This window comes from Vigna unguiculata, chromosome 5 (assembly GCF_004118075.2).
Source record: "Vigna unguiculata cultivar IT97K-499-35 chromosome 5, ASM411807v1, whole genome shotgun sequence".
NCBI lineage: Eukaryota > Viridiplantae > Streptophyta > Magnoliopsida > Fabales > Fabaceae > Vigna > Vigna unguiculata.
In genome coordinates, this window is record NC_040283.1 from 12,992,601 (window position 1) to 13,015,369 (window position 22,769).

Below are 22,769 nucleotides of genomic sequence, written 5' to 3' on the forward strand. Positions count from 1 at the left end.
ATGCGAAGATTTGGACAGAAACATTAGCAATGAAAATTATGTTAATTGTCATTGACAATGGTTAAAGAATAAACAAGCATTATTAGAAATTTATTATTTAACAATATCACCTTCTTACTAAATTTTCAATCTACCTATTTATGAACAATGCCGATCAAAAACAAAAAAACCTATTTATGAACAAATGATATCTTTGCCTATTAATAATCTTAATATTATAATATGAATATCTTCCCAAATAAAGCTGAGTTTTAAGCTTAAATTCATAGTATATGGGTCCCACAAACAAAACGGGACCACGTATTCCATCATGGTCACATTCAAATGAAAAGTGCCTCCGAAATTCACCGGGCAAACCCAACGGTCTTGTGTTTTTAAAAACCTCTGCCACTCTCCATCTCTGTGTAATCACGAACTTGAATTTCACCAAAGATTAAAATCTTCATCAATTCTCCATCAAATTCTGAACCTTTTTCTGCCTCATGGCTGCTACACCAAAACCCGTCAAATCTTTCACTCCGAAGAAATCCTCCGACACCTCAATTTCAGTTTCCAAAGTGAGGGTTATCGTCAGGGTCAGACCCTTCCTCGCACACGAAACCTCAACAAAAAACGGCGACCCTGTTTCGTGCATATCCGTCTTGGACCAAGAGTCCGAGTTTCCCCAGGAAGAGGTTGCTGTTTATCTCAAAGACCCAGATACCAGGTCTCATAAAGTTTCCACCTTTGGATTTTTCTGTGGGTGAAATTTGGTTTTGATGATGTGGGGTTCTAACTGTTTCCGTTTTTTATCTTTTACCTTAGCCGGAATGAGTGCTACCAGTTGGACTCTTTCTTTGGGCAAGAAGATGACAATGTGGGACAGATATTCTGCAGAGAAGTGAGCCCCTTGATTCCGGGAATGTTCGGTGGATCCAATGCCACAGTGTTTGCTTATGGGGCTACTGGCAGTGGGAAGACATACACCATGCAGGTGTGAGTGTGATATTTCAGGAAACTTGTTCTTCACTTTGTTGCAATAGGGTTTTTACTTCATGGAATATTACAAGCTAACCTCTTGTGATTAGCAATGTCAATATGTCATACTTTGCCCGTAGCAGGTGTTCTTTTTTTATACATTTTTTATCTAGATGTATGACTTAGTTTATCTTTGAGCAATTTCTGAATTTTGAGCTAAGAGGATTAGGAGGATTTCAGATTTGTATTATGAGGTTCAGCAATAGCTTTTAAATTAAGTAGATGTAAAATAATTCTGCTTGCTTTTAAATTTTAGTACTTGTATTGTATGTGATTTTTCTTTTTATACTTTTTAGAAGTTTCTTACTTTTTTTATGTTGTATACACGCGATGAACCGATGCTTGGTGTTGCAGGGAACTGAGGAACAACCTGGGTTGATGCCACTGGCAATGTCTATGATCCTGTCTATTTGCCAGAGCACTGGCAGCACAGCACAGATCTCATACTATGAGGTCTACATGGACCGATGCTACGACCTTCTGGAGCTAAAAGCGAACGAGATTTCAGTTTGGGATGACAAAGATGGACAGATTCACCTCCGGGGACTGTCTCAGGTTCCTATAAACACCATGTCTGAATTTCAAGATGTTTTCTCATGTGGAGTTCAGAGACGCAAAGTTGCCCACACAGCTCTCAATGATGTCTCTAGTAGGAGTCACGGAGTGCTTGTGATATCTGTGTCCACTCCTTCAGCTGATGGCACCGGAACTGTTGTATGTGGGAAGTTGAATCTCATAGACTTGGCAGGTTACTTCCATGCTCAATCGGTATAAGGGATCAGAAGCACTTATTGTTATAACTTATAAGCTTATGTTATTAATGTTGAAGCAGGTAATGAAGACAACAGAAGGACCTGCAATGAAGGGATTCGTCTCCAAGAGAGTGTAAAGATAAACCAGTCCTTGTTTGCTCTGTCAAATGTGATATATGCATTGAACAACAATAAACCTAGAGTACCCTACCGAGAAAGCAAATTGACCCGTATATTGCAGGACTCTCTAGGGGGAACAAGTCGTGCACTGATGGTTGCTTGCCTGGTAAAGCTATAGAGTTTATAGTTCTTTTCTTCACATTTTCTGTTAGTCCTCTAAATTTTCTGATGAGCTTGATTAAAGGTTTTATAAAAGTTTGTTTGTGAAACCCAAAAGAAAACATTATTAGTTTGCTTCACTGTTAACTATGGTTAGATTGAAAATTTTACTGTAGACTATTTTGATTTCAGAATCCAGGAGAATACCAGGAATCTGTTTATACTGTGAGTTTAGCTGCTCGATCAAGGCATGTCACAAATTTTGTAACTTCAGCTCACAAACAAGAGACCCCAAAAGTTAAAGTTGACATGGAAACAAAATTGAGAGCTTGGTTAGAATCAAAAGGCAAAACAAAGAGTACACAAAGACTTGGGCCATTTAATTCTCCTCTTCTTAAGAAAAATCCCGTTTCCATTGTTACACCTGCTAAGAGATCCATTACCTTTAACAGTTCAGTGAAGAAGGGGGGAAGAACTGCCATCAACTTCGATACTAAACGTACCAATGAAAGGTGACTGTAGGGTACCTGTGCTTATTATAGAAAATCATTCTCTCATTGAGTCTGTTACTCACTTCTTCTAAATGTTTTACTTAGCAGTGCCTTTGCTGTGGCTTTTGGAAATTTACTAGATGTTGAAGCTTCAATTGATTCATGCATGGAGGTGAGTATCCAAAATAACCTATGCGACGTCATGCATACTGAAAATACAAGCATTATCACAAGAAGCAAGAAAAAGTCCAACAAGGAATTCGTTGTCTTCCCAGATTTTAAAAATTTTCATGACAGTGAAGAAACCTTTGCATCTTTCTCTAAATATGATAATACTCAATGCTTTGCAGAATGCACCATCTGCTGTCAAGGACAATGATAACAAAGAGACTGAGCATGATGCTAATAAGGCTGCCTGGGAATCATACAAAAATCTACCTGGTATGCTGCTGTGAAATTCTTGATAATATTTGGCAATATAATAGGGAAAATTTAAATTGGTACTTTGGTATAGTTTCTGTGCTTGTTAAAGCTTTAATGCAACATGACTTTGCATGTAGCCGAGCCATCGAGAAAGGGAGTGAACTCTAATAATGAGAGTAAAGATGCAGCACAGAGTCCTTTAAGAAAAGCCCTCTCTCCCATCAACATCAATGCTATTCAAGAACCCCTTGAGGCATTGTCTTTCACACAAACACCTTTTCTGACAACCTGCTCTAATAAAGGGATACAAAAGGATGCCACTCCACTTGGAAAATTTAGCACACGAAGTTCTACACTGAAGGTAGGCAGAGGTTATCTGACTCCACTAACAAATGAACTTTTTGAACCACATTTCTCACATCTCTTTTCAATTTGCAGAACTGTCTAGTTCAAGAATACCTCGATTTCTTGAACAATGCTAGCAGGTAAAGCAAACACTTTCCTTTGTATCATGCCTACTATCTAAAGCATAACAAGTCTGTGTAACCTTCTATTAAGGTATATATTAACATTGAGTTCAATTCTGATTGCAGAGAGGAACTACTTGAGTTAAAGGTATATTCCAGATGGTCACAAATACCCCATAGCTACTTCTTTTAACTGTTTTTCTTTCATTTTGTAACTTCCGTGGATTCAATTCCTTCAGGGCATAGGAGAGAAAATGGCAGAATACATTATAGACCTCAGAGAAGAAACTCCTCTTAAATCGGTTAGTATAAAGAATATTTATAATACAGATACTGAATTAAGTAAGCATAATAACGCTTTTAGTGATGCTTTGTTTTTGGTATTTTGCAGTTAAATGATTTGGAGAAGATAGGTCTCTCTAACAAGCAGGTATGTTAAGCATGCTACATTAGCTGAAAATTTTCTTCTAAAAATTGTGAACAAAAATTCTAACTTCCACCACTTTCTGACAGGCCCATAATCTGTTCACTAAAGCTGCAAACAAGTTATTTGAAGAATAAGCTGAAGATTCAATACTTAATTGAAGTTCACTATCAGTGTTTCTATTTTATACGCTAACATCAAGTGCAATTTGCATTCCTTTCAGCTAGCAACCTATTCTCAGCTTGTTTTGTGTTCCTGTATGTTGTAACAGCCTAATCATAACATATTTTATGTGAGATTTATATAACTTTTCATATTCATGTAAAAGGTTAAGAATCTCGTGTATGAATTTGAATTTTCTATTAAGTCTTAAGTGTTTTTCTTTCTAAATCTCCAAGATACATTAATAAACATTACACTGATTTTAAGTTTTAAAATATATTAAAAACATTTTTAATACATCAACATCAATACATTTTAGTCTGTGCTCATTTCGAAAGATTTCCTATTCGAAGAGATGAGCGAACGCTGAAGTCACATATTCACTTATAATTTGTGCTTTTACATTGTCCTCATTTTATTTACATATTACAAAATGTATGTGTCACTGCATCACGCTTTATCCGATTTCACTGTGTTTTTTTTTTTACATATTTTGTTTTTATTTAAAGTTTTGTCATCTGTTATTTAAAATAACTAATAAATTTAATAATGAGAAAAATAAAAAATTAATAATATTATTTATTTTTTAAAATCAAATTATTTTGAATCAATCACAGTTCATTTCAAATTACTAACACCTACTAAAGTTTTAGTCTTACTAAATACATTATATTTTCTATTAATTTTAAATTATCCTTTCTTCCTCCATCCCCACACTTAAATTTTTCATAGTGTTTTTAGTGTGAGTGGGGTGGGAATTATTGATGTTTATTTACCATGCAACTTTATTTATGTAGCAGCAAAGTAAAACAAAATTTAAACTCTTCAGATTTTACATGCTCTCTCAGATCTGATCTACACCTGTTTATTCACCACAGCAAAGCACACAAGCCAAAACAGCACCAAAATACCACTAAATAATAAAAGCTTCTAGGTATTTTTTAAAAACGTATAAGAAAAAGAGTAAATAATAAAAAAATATATAATAAATAAAAATTCAAAAAAATAATTGAAAAACTGATGTGGGCTTAACCCATTCCAGCTCTCTTTCTGAATCATCTTGATATGTTCACCTTTAATTTATTTTGGGGTCAGATTCATATATGCACCCCCCCTTTTGCTTAATGTACCATCTTTGTATGGCTTGACATTGTGAAATCTGCACCTTCACCTTTATTTAATGTACCACTAAAAGAGTCAATGGACTCAGAATTCGAATTTTTGAAAGACTACAGGTATTGAAAGGATTGACTCCATAGCATAGGAAGTACATTATTAAATACTATATCTATATTAATGTTCTTGTTGTGGAGAACACCAGGTATATAGATAGTTAATCATATTGCCAAACATTAATTTTTAAACGTTTTCAATAACTACCAATTATTCATAACATTTTAGAATATTACAGCAGTAATACTTTATGTAGATTTTTTTTATTAATCCGATGAAAATTGTAAAAATAATATTACCTTGTTTTATTAATCCATCAAAGTTGAATAATAATAGGAGTAGAGTAAAATATTCTTCATTCATGAATAGAATATTGAATATTTTATATTTTTGGCAGCAGAGTAGTAATTTATAACTGTCTATGAATATATTTTTCTATGAGATAAAAAAAATTAATTTAATGATAAATCGTGATAAAATTTTTGAATAATATAAAAATAATCTGTTAAATTCTTAATCTTTGATGTCAAAAGAATTAAAATATGGAATTATTAAGATTTCTAATCTTAGAAGAAAAGAAAAAGTCTTTTATATTCTAATCTTGAATAAACTTTAAATTACTAATATATTTTTATTCTTACTTTTTTGAGGGTTTAATAAATTAATTTTAAAAATTTTAAAAATTCAATATTATAAAACATTGATTTAAGTTCATACAAAATATTTCTTTATATTTTGTTCTATAAAAGTTTTTAAATTTACTGTGCTCCTCAACTTATAAAATATTTAATTCTTTAAATATTGTATCTTATAAAATAAAATAAACGTTATTTACAACTTTCCTTTATTAGTTTAATTACAACTTTATATTCATTTTATAAGTTTCACGTTAAATAAAATGTTGAAAATGATTAAGACACACATACTTTCCTTTATTAGTTTAATTACAATTTTATGCATTTTATTAAGTTTCAAGTTAATTAAAAAGTTGAAAATGATTAAGATTGTTCGAAAAGAACCACTGTAGCTGTAACTATCACAGTAGTAATCTGCCAAAGGTTTCAGAAACACGCACATGGAACTCAAACTCTCAGTCTTCGAGTAGAAGGGGACCAACACCAACACCGACCACACCATGTGTTTGAAAAAATGCCATTCTAATTTCATATGCTACCTCCAAAAACAAATGGAGAGAGAAATGATCCTTTTTTTTTTCATCAAATTCACACCCACACACTTTCATCACTCAAGTAAAAAAGTGTAGTTGAATGATTGTCCTTTAAATTGTTTATATGGAGCATAAATAAAATTCTTGATAAAATAACAGAAAATTAAATACTCACTTTTTCCAGTAATATAATATTATAAGCAGAGACTGATAATTCTGATTAGCCAACTTTACACAGAACAAACAAAAGTAACCATGGCTAGATAATCCCATCACAAGTCCATAGCAATTGAACTTGTTCAAGGGCAAGACATGGCCACTTTATTCTAAAGGGTGTTTAAACCTAACACCAGAGAACACGAAAACAGACACAAAGACTTACATAGTTTTAAGCTTTTTTAACTACGGATAATAGTTAATTATTGTAATTATTCCTGCCACTAATTGTAATTAAGGTTCATCTCTGCTTCAAGCTTTTGCTCTGCAAGCTCACTTGCAAGTACAGGGGTTGCATGTGCAGTTTGCTCCACACTTGCAGCCATCAGTCTCACCAGCAACACCCATTTCAGCACCTTCGAATTGAACCCTCACAGGTGCCACTCCCATCACCAAACTCTCGGTGCTTGTTTGCTCCGCGTAGCTCAAGTCTGGGTACATCTTGCAGCTGCACAACAATCAAAAACCAGAAAATAAGAAAACAGAAAGTTTAAGGGAATTTTAGACAACACAAATGGTAAAAACTCCTCTTATGATCATTTTTTTACACGAAAACACTGCGTTTCTCTCCTCTTAACATTACACAAACATTAAAATGGTTCATTTCCATCATGATCAAGTGAATTCACATTCAACCTATTTCAGGACTCCCAAAAACATTTCCCCAGAAATAAAAGCCTCGTGGAGATTCTAACAACCATAGATCAACTCAAAGGGTACCCAAAAAGCCAAACAACATCGGAGCACCGCAATCTTTACACAAGTGGAAGAGACAATCAAAGTGGTCGGAATTAAACATGCAGAAACCCACGTAAGAAAAAAAAAATAACGAACTTCCCTAGAAATTCAACGGAGGGTTACCCAGATAGCAAATCAAAACACCCTAAAAACCTTCCTCTGTAAGGAAAATACAATTCTACATGTTGTGTAGAAGAAAAATAAATGTTCAGATTATCAGAATATCCCCATGCAAGAAAATTAACAAAGCGTGAACTTTCATGCAATTTAACCAAAAGGGTCATCAGAAAGCAAATCAAAATCCAGGAACAAAACTATCCCAACAAAAAAAATTCCGATATTTGAAAAGGTGACACAACAAAAGCACGAAAACCTCACTCACCCTCCGCAGCCGTTGCCGCACTTGCAGGAGCTTCCGCAACCACAGTTACCACCGCAGCAAGAAGACATTTTCTCGGGTAACAAAAAACAAACACAGAAGAAAAGAAGATAACGACGAAGAACAAGTCACAAGAACAATTATCACACACAGGTTCGAGTTTCAAGGAGGAGCCATGATCCCAATTTATAACACAATTGAGTGGAGAGAGAATGGAATTCCCACCGTCCACGTGTCTATATCTGACGGCGCTTTTAATCCTCTTCGGATCTCCACACACGTCGACGTCGTTTTCGACACATCATCATCGCTATTATTTGCAGTGGAGTTTTGTGGGGTTTTCTCGTGTGTTCTAAAATGTAGGCTTGACAAACTGAGAACCATTGGATGGGACGTTAGATAGCGGTCAACAAGGGAGAATCAAGGGTGAGAGTTTAGTGATGAAAAACGTGAAAATATCTATGGGAATTGTGACGACGTGGCACTGGTTCAATCATTCTTATCCTTTTCATAATTAAGTTTAAGTTTTCAATTTGTAACTTCATTAAATTTTGAGTTATTTTAAAAATTGTATTTTTAATGAAGTTTCTCGAATATCAGTTTCTATCAAAATTGCTTTTTATATTCATAATTTAAATTTTTTATATTTTTTATTAGACAATGTGACTGTTAATTATGATTGTGTAATATTCTTATTTTGTTCCTTTAGTAATGGTAACGTGAGAAAAAAAAATTATAACATATTTCAAATAGACATTATTTGGTATTAACTAATTAATAATAGTCATTATGATTTTATACTCATGATATTTGAGGATAAAAAATCCTTAATTATCAATAGTTTATCAAACTCAAGTATGTATTGTGTTGTTTTGGATTTCTTGAAGAAAATAGGTGAAGAGAAGAAATGAAGAAGAAATTTCTATACATAATCACGGATGTCAAAATGGGTCAGGTCCATTGGGTCGGCCCACCAATCCGTCAAGAAAATGGTAAGTCGGATTGAAATTTTTAGTCCGTTAATTCGTTGTAATTCGGTCCGCCTAGTCCGTCAATTTAGCTGGCAAAAACGGTTCAGCCCGCCAATCCGTTTCTTTTTTATATTTAAAATTAAAAATAATTAAAAAATAATATTTTTTATATATTATATAAATAAATTTATATATATATATAATAGATTTATAAACAAAAATTTATAAAAAACTAAAAAAATTAAAAAGAAAACAGGTTCGCTCGCTGACCCGTCCTAAAATGAATCGGGTCGCAATATTCAGCCCATTTATGGGTGGCGGGCCAACCCGACCCGTTTTCGCCGGACCACAAACGGGTCGGGCCAAAACGGGCCGGACTGACCCGTTTTGCCATCCCTATCTATAATCGTATCGACTAGATTTTATTTTGATTGAAAGTGTAGTAGAAATAATGTTTTATTTTAATTAAATTTTATTTAAATGAAAATTCAATTAAGAAGATAAAGGTGAGAAAAACATCATTTATTTTTAATTGAATTTTTTTAATTAAAATCTCGTTTATCAATTTTACTTTTTGTTTATTTTTGTTGAAATACATTAAATAAGGTGGAAAAATCCATCACAATTTTATTAGGTTTGATTTTTTTTAATTGAGATTTAAAAAAAAAAAGAGAACAGATGAATTCAATATTAATAATAAGAAAAAAATTTTAATTGGATTTCACAATACCAATAATAAGGTAAACTTTTAATTTTATTAAAAAAATTAATTAAGATAGATGAAAAAAAAATATTGTATTAATTTTTGATCAGATAGTGTTCACTTATAATACAAAACGATGGATCATTTATCTGAGACCGTGAACATGTGGTATAGTAAAAAAAGACAATTTACCATTTTATGATTTTACTCAACCATCCTAACAATATTGCTATAATATTACTATGTTATGATCATGCATGATATTTAAATCACAAATACTATTTATAAAATCTTTTTATGTTATAATTTAAATATCAAATTTTATTAAAATAAATATATAAAGATAAAGTAAAATGAAAAAGGTGAATGATTAATATTTTCAAACTGAAAAATAGTGTGAAAAAACAACAATAATGAAAGTTAATGAGAATCAAAGTAGAATTTTAGAAAGTTAGTATGAAAGGAAGTATTTGTAATACAATTTATACATGAATTTTGATATAAATACGGTTTTGAGTTATAAAACCAAATTTGACTTAAGATAATATTAAATTGTAATTATGAATATCATGACCGATTCTTAGAGATGTTAAAATGGGTTTTATCAGTCCGCCAAAAAAAAGTTGAGTCGGGTTAGAATTTTCAACCTGTCAACCCGTTTTAGTCTAGTCCGTCTAATCCATCAAACTGGTGGATCAGTTCGTCTTAGTCTGCTAACCTTTTATTTTTAATTTATTTCTGTTTAAAAATAAAAAATTAAAAAATAAAACAAAAATTGTATATTATATAAACAAATTTATATTTATATAAAAATTATAAACAATTTTTTTTAAATATTAAAAAAATTAAAAAAAAAGTGGCCAGTCCACCAACATGTTCTAAAACGAAACAAATTGCAATATCTAATCCATTTTTCAGTAATAGACCCATCCAACTCAACTTATTTTTGACATACCATTTTATATATTTCTTTTTCTGTGAATATCCATAAATCGAATATCAAAATAGTATATTTATTTTTTGTGTGAAAATAATAACCTCCACATCATCGCTCAATGATAAAAAACATTAATTACAATATTATTTTTATATTAATAAGAAGAACTTCAAGTCATATAATTGTCAAATGTGAAGCTAATTAAATGCGAAGTCAATTAAGGAAGATATCAAAATAAAATGACGATTATATTATTCAATTAAAATAAATTAAACTATAATAACTCAATTAAAAAACTAAAAATTTCCAGTACAACAAACAAATTTAATATGAAAACTAAAAATACTCTAATTTATGATAATTTTCAAACTTTATAATTTTTCATAATCAACTCATTTTTAAATAAATTCGTTGAAAAATAATTAAATTTGTTTAGGTGTAATAAAAAAAACAAAAACATTTGAATAAGTAGCTAAAACTAAAAATTATTATCTCGTACATAAACGTATTTATAAACGAAATATTTGTATAGATTTATAGACGTATTTATTTTTTATGTTTTAAATTTAATTGTTATTATCTCGTATAATTTATAAAAAACTTTTATAAAAAATAAAAAATATTTGAATCCTTAAATTTAAATTTTGCGACATGCTCGAATACTATTACTTTTCACTCTTATAATACAACTTAACTTGAATATCACATCTTAGAGTGAATACCTTAAATTAAATTAATAGTAATAGGTTACCATAACTGAAAAATTTACCGAATTTAAATAGTAATTTAACAAAAGTCATATTTTAAAATACTAAAATATAGTAACTTTTAATATATATATATATATATATATATATATATATATGTGTGTGTGTGTGTGTATATAATAAAATAAAATTTATATTCAATTCTTTAATAATAAAAAATAGACTTACACAAGCAAATCGTCTCGATATTGTGAAACCCAGAAATTTGACCATATTCCAACATGACCTTTCACTAAAAAATATTAAAATTAAAATTATGTATTAACTATAAAATAATAATAAGTTTTAACATATTATATATGCTTAGGTAATGTGTGCCCTCGTTCCAAATTTGTATTTCAATTAAAGATATGATATTCCCACATCTGCATTGGCTTTTTTCATTCCTAGAAAAGATAAAAAGTGAAAAAGAAAACACAATACATTCTTATCTCTTTTTTTTTTTCTCCTCTTCTTTTGATGTGTGACAGAGACATGTATGGCTATAAAAATAAAAAGGATGAGAAAAGTTAGTAATAGTTATTGCAATGATGATTACTTAGGATTCTATGAAAAGCTATTATGCAAATCCAAAGGGAATAATGGCCGTGACCTAATTAATTCAAGGTCAAATAAATAGGTAGGTGTAAACTTTTATGATTAAAAAAAAGTATAATATTTTTTTTAAATCTCGATTTAATAAAAGAATATTAATATATTTTAGTTTTAGGGTAATAGAAACATCTTATAATTTTAGAAGAAAAAAGCTTAAATTTTATTTATATCTCATTAATCGTTGAGATAGTGAGCACGAATTTGGTAATTCTTAGTAGTTATTTATATATGTTTATTAGTTTTGCTTGTTTCTTTATTAAATTAAAATTATTAGTGATTTTCTGAATTTAATTATACACTAATTCAGATTTTCGATATATCTAATAATTACTCATATCAAACATGTCTTCAAATACGGTTTTGTTAACAAATTTCAACAAAAATAATAGAATTACAAATTTTATTCTAATGTTGCATTTTTCTATGTACTAAAAATTAAATATGACAATATTTATTATACCAAATTAAGTATATAACTTTTTTTTTCTATTATGATAATTTAAAATTTTACCTTACTAATTTAAATATTTTCAATTTAATTTTATTAAATTTGGAAACAAATCATCATAGTTATTTTTATTAGATCGTACTAAAAGTTTTCATGATGATCTCGTCAATATTATTTTTCTCAACAAGTCTACATTAAGTAATGAAATATCATTTATTTACTATTATCATCGTGTATACTTAATTATTTTAATTATATTATTATCATGCAAAAATATATTATCTTTTTGCAAAAAATGTTATACCAAATAAAAAAAACGTTGACTTAAAAAAATTACCAAGATAATGAAAAAAACTGTTAAATCTAAAATTAATTTTAAAGTGTTGAATTTATACACTTGCGTCAAAGCTTTTATCAAAATTTTATGTATAGAAAAAAATAATGAATATTTTATCATGTTAATATTTTAAGAATAGTATATTATTTAAGATGTAAAATATATGAGTTTGTAGTAAGCTAAGTGTGGGTAAAAATGAAAACAACATAAACATATACACATGTAATGGACTTTTTGTTTGTGTTGATTGTTTTGTGTGTAACAATTATTAGGTCTGAAATCTCTTTATTCTTAGCTTTGTCTTTTTGTTGTCCAGCCATATCAAAGGTACTTAAGCTAAAGGGTTATTCTTCATGCTAACTTTTATTCTTTTGCTTAAGGCATTTAGGGGTCTAATTTAGTTACTCTACTAAAAAAAACTGTTTTTGTCTTTAAGTTTTATGTATTTTTAAAAAATCAAATTGTTAAACTTACGATAAACAATTAAAATATAAAATATAGAAACTCAATAAAAATTATTGTTAATGAATTAAAGATACTTTTGGTTCAAACTGACACGTTAAATAGACCAAATTCAATTTGAGGAAGATTTGAAAAGAAAATTGTATTTCTTTCCATCCTAATGTTGTTGCTCTACAAAATATCTGAATTAACATAACACGTTAAAGGAAGTTTTCTTTTTTTTTTTTACCTTCATTTAATAAAGTTTTATTTTTATATTTGCAGTGCTTTATAAACATGAAACACATTCTTGGAAATATGTTAAGGAAAATAATACTTTGTGATTTCTTAAAAGAAAATTACACTCATTTTGCAATCATTTCAATAATATAATAATTTAGTTTCCCAAATTTGTAAAAAAAAAGTTATTTTTTAATTCATCCGCACTACCGCATGAAAGTGATACCAATTTGGATTTGAAAGAATCTTACACTCTTGTGATAAGAGCTTTTCGCAAAATGATAACTGACAAAAAAAAGTTAGTCACTCACAAAAATAAGCACTCATACCCAAAATTGTTTGCGTTTTCAAATTTGGAATAATGAAAAATGTAGTTTTTGATGAATTTAAGAACCCAACTTTTTCCATGTTTTTTTAATTTAGTGAAATTTAATAATTTAATTTGAAAATGGTTATTTTGAAATAATAATTAGGAGAAGAAAGAAGTGTGATAGGGTTGGAAAAAGAAAAAGTAAAAGAAAGAACCATTTTGCATCGGTGTGGGCCCTTAATTTAGGGTTGCCATTGTATGTGGGCACCGAATCCATTTGAATTACACCATTCTTCTTTGCTTCTTCGTCTTCTCTTACATCAATCACACACACATTAACTTTTTTCTGTTTTCTATCAATGAAACAAATAAACAAAGTCTCTGCTATCAACAAAACTGAATGCAGCAATATCTCAAAACATAGAAATGGTTCTACTCAAAACAATATTTGAATTATTATTTAGAGAAATAATTGAAAGAATATATAATTTTTGCTTTTACTTTTTTTTAAAAAAAAATTAAAGATTAATTACTTTTAATTTTATTTACCTTTTAATACATTATGAAAACAAAACAAGCTTATATATATATAAGTTTTATTTTATTTTTAAAATATATATTAAAAATATAAAAAATTATAAAATAAATAAAATTTAAAACAAAAATTACTTAAAAAAATTACAACATAATTAAAACAAAAAAAAAATTAACTAAAGAAAAAATAGTTCAAGTAAAAAAATTTTTAAATAAAATAAAAATTCTAAAACAGAATAAATATTCTTTTAACTTAAAGTTTAATTATTCTTTTAATTTTATTTATTATTTAAAACATATATAATTATGTAATTAATATATATATATATATATTATTTTTCATTTAATATTTATTTTTTTCAATTATTTTAAATTTTATTAAAATTTAAACTTTTAAATTTCAATTTTATTTCTTTAATTTATAATTTTTTATTTTTTATTCCACATTTTAAAAATAAAGTAAAAGAACATTTAAAGAAAATAAAAAAATTATTTAACATAACGGATGTCGATATCCAAATATATATATATATATATATATATATATATATATATATATATATATATATATATATATATATATATATATATATATATATATATATATCTTTTTCCTTTTCTTTATTTTTTTTCTAGTTCATTAATTATGTTTAATTTTTTTATTGTAAGTATTTTAATTTTATTTTTTAATATATATTTTAAAAATAAATTTTAATATTAACACACACATATATATATATATATATATATATAACATTTTTTCTTATTTTTTATTTCGTTTATTAAAAAATTAATATTTTTCAATTTAATTTATTTGAAAATATAAGTTTTAATATTTTAAATAAAAAATTAATTTTATATATATATATATATATATATATATATATATATATATACATATATGTTAATTTTTATTTCTAAAATATATCTTTTTTTTCCAATACATTACATAAAATATATATATATATATATATATTTATATATTTTTTAAATTTATATTAAGAAATATGAAAACGTAAGAAAAAATAATAAACTAAAAAAAGATTTAAAATTTAGAAAAAACATAATTTAAATAAAGTTAAAACACAATTAATATTTTTGTTTTAAAAAAGTTAAATATTTTTTTTATTTCGTTTTTTTTTTAATTATAATTATTTTTTCTTTAGTTTATTATTTCTTTGTTTTATTTATTATTTGTCTTTTAATATATATTTAATTTTATTTATATATAATATATTTTGGAAGTATATATATATATATATATATATATATATATATATTTATATTAAAATGCGGAAGCATGAAATTTTACTTCGATGTCAACTTATGAAAGTATTCTTCATCAAAAGTCAATATTCATAAACAAATATCAAAAGATATTTTTGTGATTTTAAAATTATTTGGAGATGCAGATAATTTTTGTAGGTACCGAAAGAAAGTCCCAAATCTAATTCAGAAAATATTGTAAAATGTATAATTTTGGATTAATTGTTGAAAACATCCAAAATACTTCTTTTGTTACATAATGATATTTCTAAAATAATTTAAAATATATTAAATAGATAATCGATTCAACTTAATAAATATTAATATATCTTATTTTTATATAACAAAAAGTAAAAAAGTTAGTCTTAATACAAAAATAAATTTTAGTTTTATTAATTTTATTAATGATTGAGATAACCAAACAAGTGCTTAGTATTTAGTATTTAGTAATAGGTAGAAAATTATAATAATTTTATAATTGTTCTAACCTTACATATATTTTAGATTCACTTAAGAGCTTTGACTAAAAATTAATTGCATATTAATACTATTTTTTTTTCTTTGTTTGAGAAATGTGACAACTATAAACAATCATACTTAATTATTTCAACTATTAGTAAAATTAAAAAAATTAACAAAAATATTTTTCTTAAACATTTTTTTATTGTTATACTAAAAATAAAATATTATACACTAAAGGGACTATTTACCATATATATATATATATATATATATATAATATTTATTCATAAATAAAACTTGTAAATATTTAAGCTCTTAAAAAGACCAAAGAAGGTTCACCTAGTTTAATCTACAAGTGACTAACCATAGCTTTCCACTTTATTCTAATTTACAGTGGCACACTCAATTCTAAATAAGAAAATCATATCTAGTGAGAAATGTGTTAATTATTTTTACTAAAGATTTTACTTTATTTTAAAAAGATATATACCTTTTTAATTAGATATCTTTACATTATTATTATTTTAAAATTTAATTAAATGTATTTATATATATTACATTGTTATATGTTTATAAAATATATAAGCGATTCTAATATTTATTTATATTTTAATTAATTTTTTAATAATCAAATTTAGATTTTTTTTAAAATACAAATTTTAATTCTTTAAAATTTCAATTAATTTTTCACAAACAGGTGTGTAATAAATAATAAAACACATATTAACATTTTAAATGTGACTATATTTAAATTTATTTTACTTTATATTCAATATGTATTCTACTTCTATTCAATATGTATTATAAATAAATATACGACTATTTATATGAAAAATTAATTAATATTTTAAAAATTAAATTTAAATCATTAAAAAAATGAATGAAACATAAATAAATATTAAAAATATTAATAAATTTTTTAATAAACTTGTAATATTGCATTAAAATTTAGAACTTAATTACTATAAATAATATCAGTTACAATACTAATGTTACTAATGTTATAAATAAGTACATTTAAATATATCTATCTATAATATATTTTAGAGTGGGGGTGTTTTAATAAGAAAATTTTCATTTATAACTATTAAATATGTATTGATGAAGAGAAAAAAGAATGATTGTAGTACGGTTTTCATATTGGAATAATTATAATTATTAAATATATATATATATATATATATATTTATGTTTCAGCCACTGAGGTTTGTTATGTACTCTTGAGGGCTTATTTTCTGGTTAACCCGTATTGTATCATATTCAAAAAACACCCCTACAAAATCAAAGACTACTTGTCACCAAAAATGTAATGTAGGTCATCATCACTCCATATCCATGCAGCCTCAGCCCTCCTCTGCTACCCTTAAAATTGAAAACTGCATTATTAACTACGAAGAATAAGGATAGTTGCTCATAAAAAAATTAAAAAATACAGAAAGTACATATAAATTCAATGTGCAGCACAGGAAAGATAATATTTCACCTATATAATACCAAAACTCAGCTGCATTCCACATTTTAAATATATGTCACCAAAATGAGCATAGTGTTTTCATGAAACCCACATGACCAAATTCCATGATTTATATATCTGAAAATAGTCCATCACAGAACAAAAGATGAATATATTGAAAGATCCAAAAACAAGTTTGAAAGGTTTAGTTGTTTAGTTGTTTCATTCTAACTTTTTGAGCTCTAAAGAAGTGAAAAACATCGGGAATCCATGTTGCTTGAATTTGTTCATTTGTATAATCAATCTTTGAGTGTGTTTCATTTCTTCTAACATAACCAAGACAAGGGAAACTTGATATTAGAGCCCTAAAATCTGTTTTATTGGGTATTCTTCCACTTAGAAAGGACCTGAGAAAATCCACTGTAACAATAAATCAGTAATCAACATAGCTCATAACACTGTCAAGCATGATAGACCAAGAACGTTGAAGTAAATAGGCATTTTAGTTAGGAAAAACTTGATAGAGGCTTATCAATTACTCTACATGTACCCACCCAAGAACAGCTTGCACAAATCTCAAGAAGGGTTGAACAGTTTCACATTTGACAGAATTGTAACCAAGATAGGGATGACAGAATCTGTATGCTGTTAGTTAGTAACCGGTATAAAGCTTATTGAGAGACATTTACTTCCTTGATCGGTAGGACTAAAGTATGTAAATCCATAGGTTATTCAGAGACATATGTATCCCATCCTAATTTTCAAGCCTAACTAAATTATCCTCAAGAGTTGTGCCTAAGTTAATAATATTTTTTTTCTGCATCTCTTGCTACTCTGCTATACCAATAAAAACATCAATACTAATAATATAATTTGCATATAAACAAGTTTCATTATGTAACGTTTTCATGTTCCTAACGCCAGTTCAATCTATCCCAACACAGATGATGGATGGACCTGCTTTACATATTTACATATTGAAAACACGATACATAACTTTGCATAACAACATATATCACCATTCTAGTGCATTTTAGTTAGATCAGTTTGGACATCCAAATCTTAACTTTTCTTCATACATGTTGGTTACGTTCAAATACGCATTCAAGCACCAATCAATCAGCATGTATTGCAGCTATAAATTTGAAAATCAAATATAAAGGTCATAACTCGAAACTAATTACAAACAACACATACCTGCTCCAAGTTTTCAACCTTTTCAGATAAATCTCTAATCATATCTTCATTATCCATGTTTAATGTTTTCACACATTTGTTTCTTCGTCTTCCCTGATTCAACTTCTGAAAAAAAACATAAAAAGTAAAAGCAAATAAATAAAAAATTTCAATTCTTTTTTTAAATAAAAATAAATAAAATTACCTGACAATAGTAACAACAACAATTCCTCATTTTCTTGCATCAACGCTTCTAAGTCTGTGGAACGCTTACAATGAAACATTTCAATCTCCTCTTTAATGTCTTTCAAGAGGATATTCATGACCCGACGATCGTATCGCAAGTTGTCTTCAAGAGCATTTATATGATTATTGTGCTCTTTCTGCTGGGTTTTAAATTTATCATAATCCATGCCTATCAATGATAATTAACAATTTTCAATATCATCATAGAAATCTAAATAGTAAAAATAGATAAAAAAAAGAAAAGAAAAACAGGACTTATTCATATATTATTCGAGATCGTGTAATAATTTTTCAATTGCATGATACGTAACTTACAAAGTAAGAGAGGTAATTGTGATGTTCAAATGAAACAAAGGAAGCAAATTGATGATAGCCCATATATGAGAGATAATGAAAGTGTTAAGAGTATATAAAGCAGTGATAAAGAAGAGTAGTTGCCAAGCTGAGTAACGATGGCGTGTGATCCAAGTGGGGGCATTAAGGTGATGGAAGAAGCAATATTGAACTGAGTTAAATAGACTTAAGTGGTGTGACTGTGTACTTCTATAATAATATTGGTATACATTTGTATCAATGTATCTTAAAAAAAAATCGCACAGCCCAAAAACAGAGACCAAACACTTCACGGCCTCCCCAAATTATAAAACAAACAAGTATGCAATGTCCTACAAACCAGCTCCAATTTTCTCTCATCTCTGCCCATGCATCCTTTTTCAAACTCTTAAAACACAAGACTTCATTCTTTTGGAAACCAATATTTGCCGAAGGCAAGAAAACTAGAGCAACAACTACTAGCTGCCTTTTTAACATAGCCTTGCTAGATGGATTGTTTAACTTAGTCCTTGTCTATCATTTTACTAAGACTCTACCTCAAAGTTTAGGGAATTAAGTGCATAACATTCAGTAATGAATTACTTTCTGACAGCTAAATGCATTTTTGTAAGTCAACTTTAGAGTTCAAGAATAAAACAACCATGAAAATACAATATTTACAAGTATTCTTCCCTTTTGAAAGGACCTGAGAAAATCTACTGTGACAGTAAATCAGTAATCAACATAGCTCATAACATTGTTAAACATGGTAAGACTAAGAACGTTGAAGTGAATAGGCATCTTATCAAGGAGAAACTTGATATTGGCTTATCAATTGCTCTACATGTACCCACTCAAGAACAGCTTGCACAAATCTCAAGAAGGGTTGAACAGCTTCACATTTGACAGAATTGTGACCAAGATAGGGATGAAGAATACATACTCACTATCTTGCAGAGGGGCGTAAGAATCTATATGCCGTTAGTTAGTAACCTGTATAAATCCCAAAAATCATGGGAGTACAGCTTACTGAGACATTTACTTCCTTGATCAGTAGGACTAAAGTATATAAACCCATAGATTATTTAAAGAAATATGTATCCCATCCTAATTTTCAAGCCTAACTAAATTATCTTCCAGAGTTGTGCCTAAGTTGAATAATATTTTTTTTCAGCATTCTCTTGCTTCACTCTGCTATACCAATAAAAGCATCAATAACAATAATATAATTTGCATATAAACAAGTTTCATTAGTAACGTTTTCATGTTCCTAACGGTAGTTCAATCTATCCCAACACAGATGATGGATGGACTACTTTATATGTTGAAAACACTGATACATAACTTTGCATAATAATATATATCACGATTCTGGTGCATTTTAGTTAAATTAGTGTGGAGATCCAAATCGTAACTTTTCATTCATATATATTGGTTACTTTCAAATACTCATTCTAGTACCGATCAATCAGCTACAAATTTAAAAATTAAATATAAAGGTTAGAACTCTGGACTAATTACATTAAATATTAACAAACATTAAATAAAATATCACATACCTACTTCAACTTAACAATCAATTTAGCATGCTTTGAAAATAAACCTGCAATCGTATCTGTAGTACTCTTTTTTGATGTCTCCATTTCAGCATCCAGCATTGAGATACGGTCATACGCTTCCCCCAACAACCTTTCTCCCTCCATCTTATCAGTTTTCAGCTTTTCTAAAGTTTTGTTTATTTCCTTCATCTCCCCGCGTATCATTTCTCTCTCTGTTTTCATTGATTTAACATCTGAAAAGAAAAACACATCAAAAATAAAAACAAATAAATAAAAAATTTCAATTTTTTTTAAATAAAAATAAATAAAATTACCTGACAATAGTTCCTCATCCTCTTGCCCCAAGGCTCCTATGGCTTCAGAATGTTGAGCATGACTCGATTCAATCTTGACGGAAAGGTTTTTCATGAGCATATTTATGGACCCGCTGTATTGCATATTGCGTTCCAGAGCACTTATGTTATCACTGTGCTTTTTCAGCTGAGTTTTAAAGTTATTCACATCCATTCCTATCCATGATAATTAACAATTTTCAATATCATCATAGAAAACTAAATAGTAAAATTTGATAAAAATAAAGAAACATGACTCATTTATATATAATACAAGATGATTTGTAGCTTCCAAAGTAAGAGAGGTAATTGTGATGTTCAAATGAAATAAAGGAAGCAAATTGATGATAGCTCATATATGAGAGATTATGGAAATGTTAAGAGTATAGAAAGCAGTGATAAAGAAGAGTAGTTGCCAAGCTAAGTAAAAGAGGCTTGTGATCCAACTGGGGGCATTAAGGTGATGGAAAAAGCAATATTGAATTGAGCTAAATAGACTTAAGTGGTGTGCACCGTGTACTTCTATAATAACATTTACATATATAGTTGTATAATTGTATCTTAGAAAAAAATCTCTCAGTCCCAAAAATAAAACCAAACACTATACGGCCACCCCAATAATAATAATAATAATGCTTCAACCATCACCTTTTTACACTTACACTTGTCTAAACACTCTCATCTTTTCTAACTGCACCACTTTATTTCCTAAGCTCTTTATGTTTTCTCTTCCTAAATATTATGGAAATCTTATGGAGTACCAAGAGGTTGAAACCATGCATGGTCTCATTTAAATGGATTTGCTAATGCGTCTGCAATGACATGGCCTTTTCCAACCGACCCCTAAAACACTGTTGCAAAATTATTCCTCTATGGATGCATTGATATTGCATTTGGAAACTTGAAGTCAGAAGAGGAAAGTATGAGCTTATGAACTTCTAAGCCTGAAACTGGTTCAATCATTTCAAAAACTGAGGGTGGAAGAAGTCCCCAAATTGGTGAAAAAGGTAAAAGACTTTAATGTCAAGCTCTATTCAGTTTCAAATCATTAATAATAACTTCCTAATTTATTTTTTCTTGACAGAAGTAAACCTCCAATTGAATTTACTGGAAAACCAAAACTAAGATAAAGAAACGATGAAGTAATCAAAGCTATTTACTTTGATGGGAAAAACATACACAATAACACAACACAATTGACTCATCATACACAATAACAATCCATAAACATGAGAAAAGCAACGCAAACCTAATCCAAAAACAACATGATACAATAAACAATTTGAAATTGGATGAACACAAAACCGCAATTCAACAGCAGAATCATTCAACACAATCAGTCCAGAAACAGCGGAAAATCACAACGTGAAATAGGGCAACATCGAAAAATTTGGGTTTTCCATTTTGAGAAATCAAACTGACCTCAAATTTGCAGTTTCGTCGATGTCGAGAGTCGGTTTGGAAACGAAACTCTGGATCGAAGGATGAAGGTGAGGCCAACTTTTCGTTCTGCATTTTTAAAGTTGGGCCCACCTACGAACTGGATCCAAAATAAGTAATTAAATATTAAAATCTTTAAAATTAATTTTATTGCTATATTAGTATTTTACAATTTTATTAAATATAACTTCGTCACTATTAACAATTTTATTTAAAATAATTAAAATTTGTAGTAGTTAATATACACTTAGAAAAATGTTTTTTTAGCAATTATTTTGTGACGGTCAAAAAAATTGTTAAAATTATATTTTATTCCGGTTAATTTTTTAGCCGTCACAAATTTATATGTATTATTTTAAATTTGGTTATTTTCTTTACAAGTTACAATATTTTTTATACTATAATAATTTGTAGCATAGCTCCTTCATTAGTACGAAGTCTTCTTCTTTCGTTCTTCTACTAATCTCTACACAGTTTATGAAACAAAAATCGTGGCTCTACTGAACTTTTCTCCCTTCTAAACATTCTTCCGAGCATGAACTGAACGACAGC

The 22,769-nt window shown here is 28.1% G+C and overlaps 3 protein-coding genes across 13 annotated transcripts; 1 reads left to right on the forward strand and 2 right to left on the reverse strand.

Annotated features, from left to right (window-relative positions):
• The first annotated feature begins 352 nt into the window (after positions 1–352).
• On the forward strand, positions 353–4,243 carry LOC114183843 (kinesin-like protein KIN-10B). Its single transcript, XM_028070997.1, is given in 13 exon segments — positions 353–706; positions 805–973; positions 1,372–1,765; positions 1,850–2,055; positions 2,241–2,560; positions 2,645–2,711; positions 2,890–2,980; positions 3,100–3,323; positions 3,401–3,447; positions 3,556–3,577; positions 3,669–3,731; positions 3,821–3,859; positions 3,943–4,243. Coding segments are annotated over 13 exon segments (1,938 nt in total). The 5' UTR covers positions 353–482; the 3' UTR covers positions 4,015–4,243.
• A 2,288-nt stretch (positions 4,244–6,531) lies between these two features.
• Positions 6,532–7,861, reverse strand: LOC114185488 (metallothionein-like protein 2). The gene is made up of 2 exons (XM_028073229.1): positions 7,693–7,861; positions 6,532–7,020 (listed from the first exon to the last, which is right to left on the reverse strand). Exons 1-2 carry the CDS (start codon positions 7,758–7,760, stop codon positions 6,846–6,848), a joined length of 243 nt encoding a protein of 80 aa, XP_027929030.1. The 5' UTR covers positions 7,761–7,861; the 3' UTR covers positions 6,532–6,845.
• Positions 7,862–16,817: 8,956 nt separating this feature from the next.
• Positions 16,818–22,309, reverse strand: LOC114185489 (cytotardin-like). Of its 11 annotated transcripts, XR_003604799.1 has the most exons (8): positions 22,200–22,309; positions 20,760–20,954; positions 20,490–20,678; positions 18,534–18,743; positions 18,350–18,454; positions 17,385–17,572; positions 17,183–17,290; positions 16,818–17,075 (listed from the first exon to the last, which is right to left on the reverse strand). XR_003604799.1 is itself a non-coding variant. In XM_028073236.1 (6 exons), exons 2-5 carry the CDS (start codon positions 20,950–20,952, stop codon positions 18,399–18,401), a joined length of 645 nt encoding a protein of 214 aa, XP_027929037.1. In that variant the 5' UTR covers positions 20,953–20,954; positions 22,200–22,309; the 3' UTR covers positions 16,818–17,061; positions 18,350–18,398. The 11 variants fall into 11 exon arrangements, 6 of the variants coding, with proteins under 6 accessions (XP_027929037.1, XP_027929036.1, XP_027929035.1 ...); XR_003604801.1 differs by lacking the exon at positions 17,385–17,572 and having other exon boundaries at positions 16,818–17,053; XR_003604798.1 differs by lacking the exon at positions 17,385–17,572.
• Between the last annotated feature and the right edge of the window lie 460 nt (positions 22,310–22,769).

Bases quoted from the DNA above. Each gene is read 5' to 3' on its own strand.
- LOC114185489 (XM_028073234.1), bottom strand. From the start codon at position 20,952: ATGGATGTGAATAACTTTAAAACTCAGCTGAAAAAGCACAGTGATAAC. The intron at 20,679-20,759 runs GTAATTTTATTT...TTTTCTTTTCAG, and splicing joins GGATGAGGAACTATTGTCAG to ATGTTAAATCAATGAAAACA. The intron at 18,455-18,533 runs GTAATTTTATTT...GTTTTTTTTCAG, and splicing joins GTTGTTGTTACTATTGTCAG to AAGTTGAATCAGGGAAGACG.
- LOC114185488 (XM_028073229.1), bottom strand. From the start codon at position 7,760: ATGTCTTCTTGCTGCGGTGGTAACTGTGGTTGCGGAAGCTCCTGCAAG. The intron at 7,021-7,692 runs GTGAGTGAGGTT...ATTGTTGTGCAG, and splicing joins TGCGGCAACGGCTGCGGAGG to CTGCAAGATGTACCCAGACT.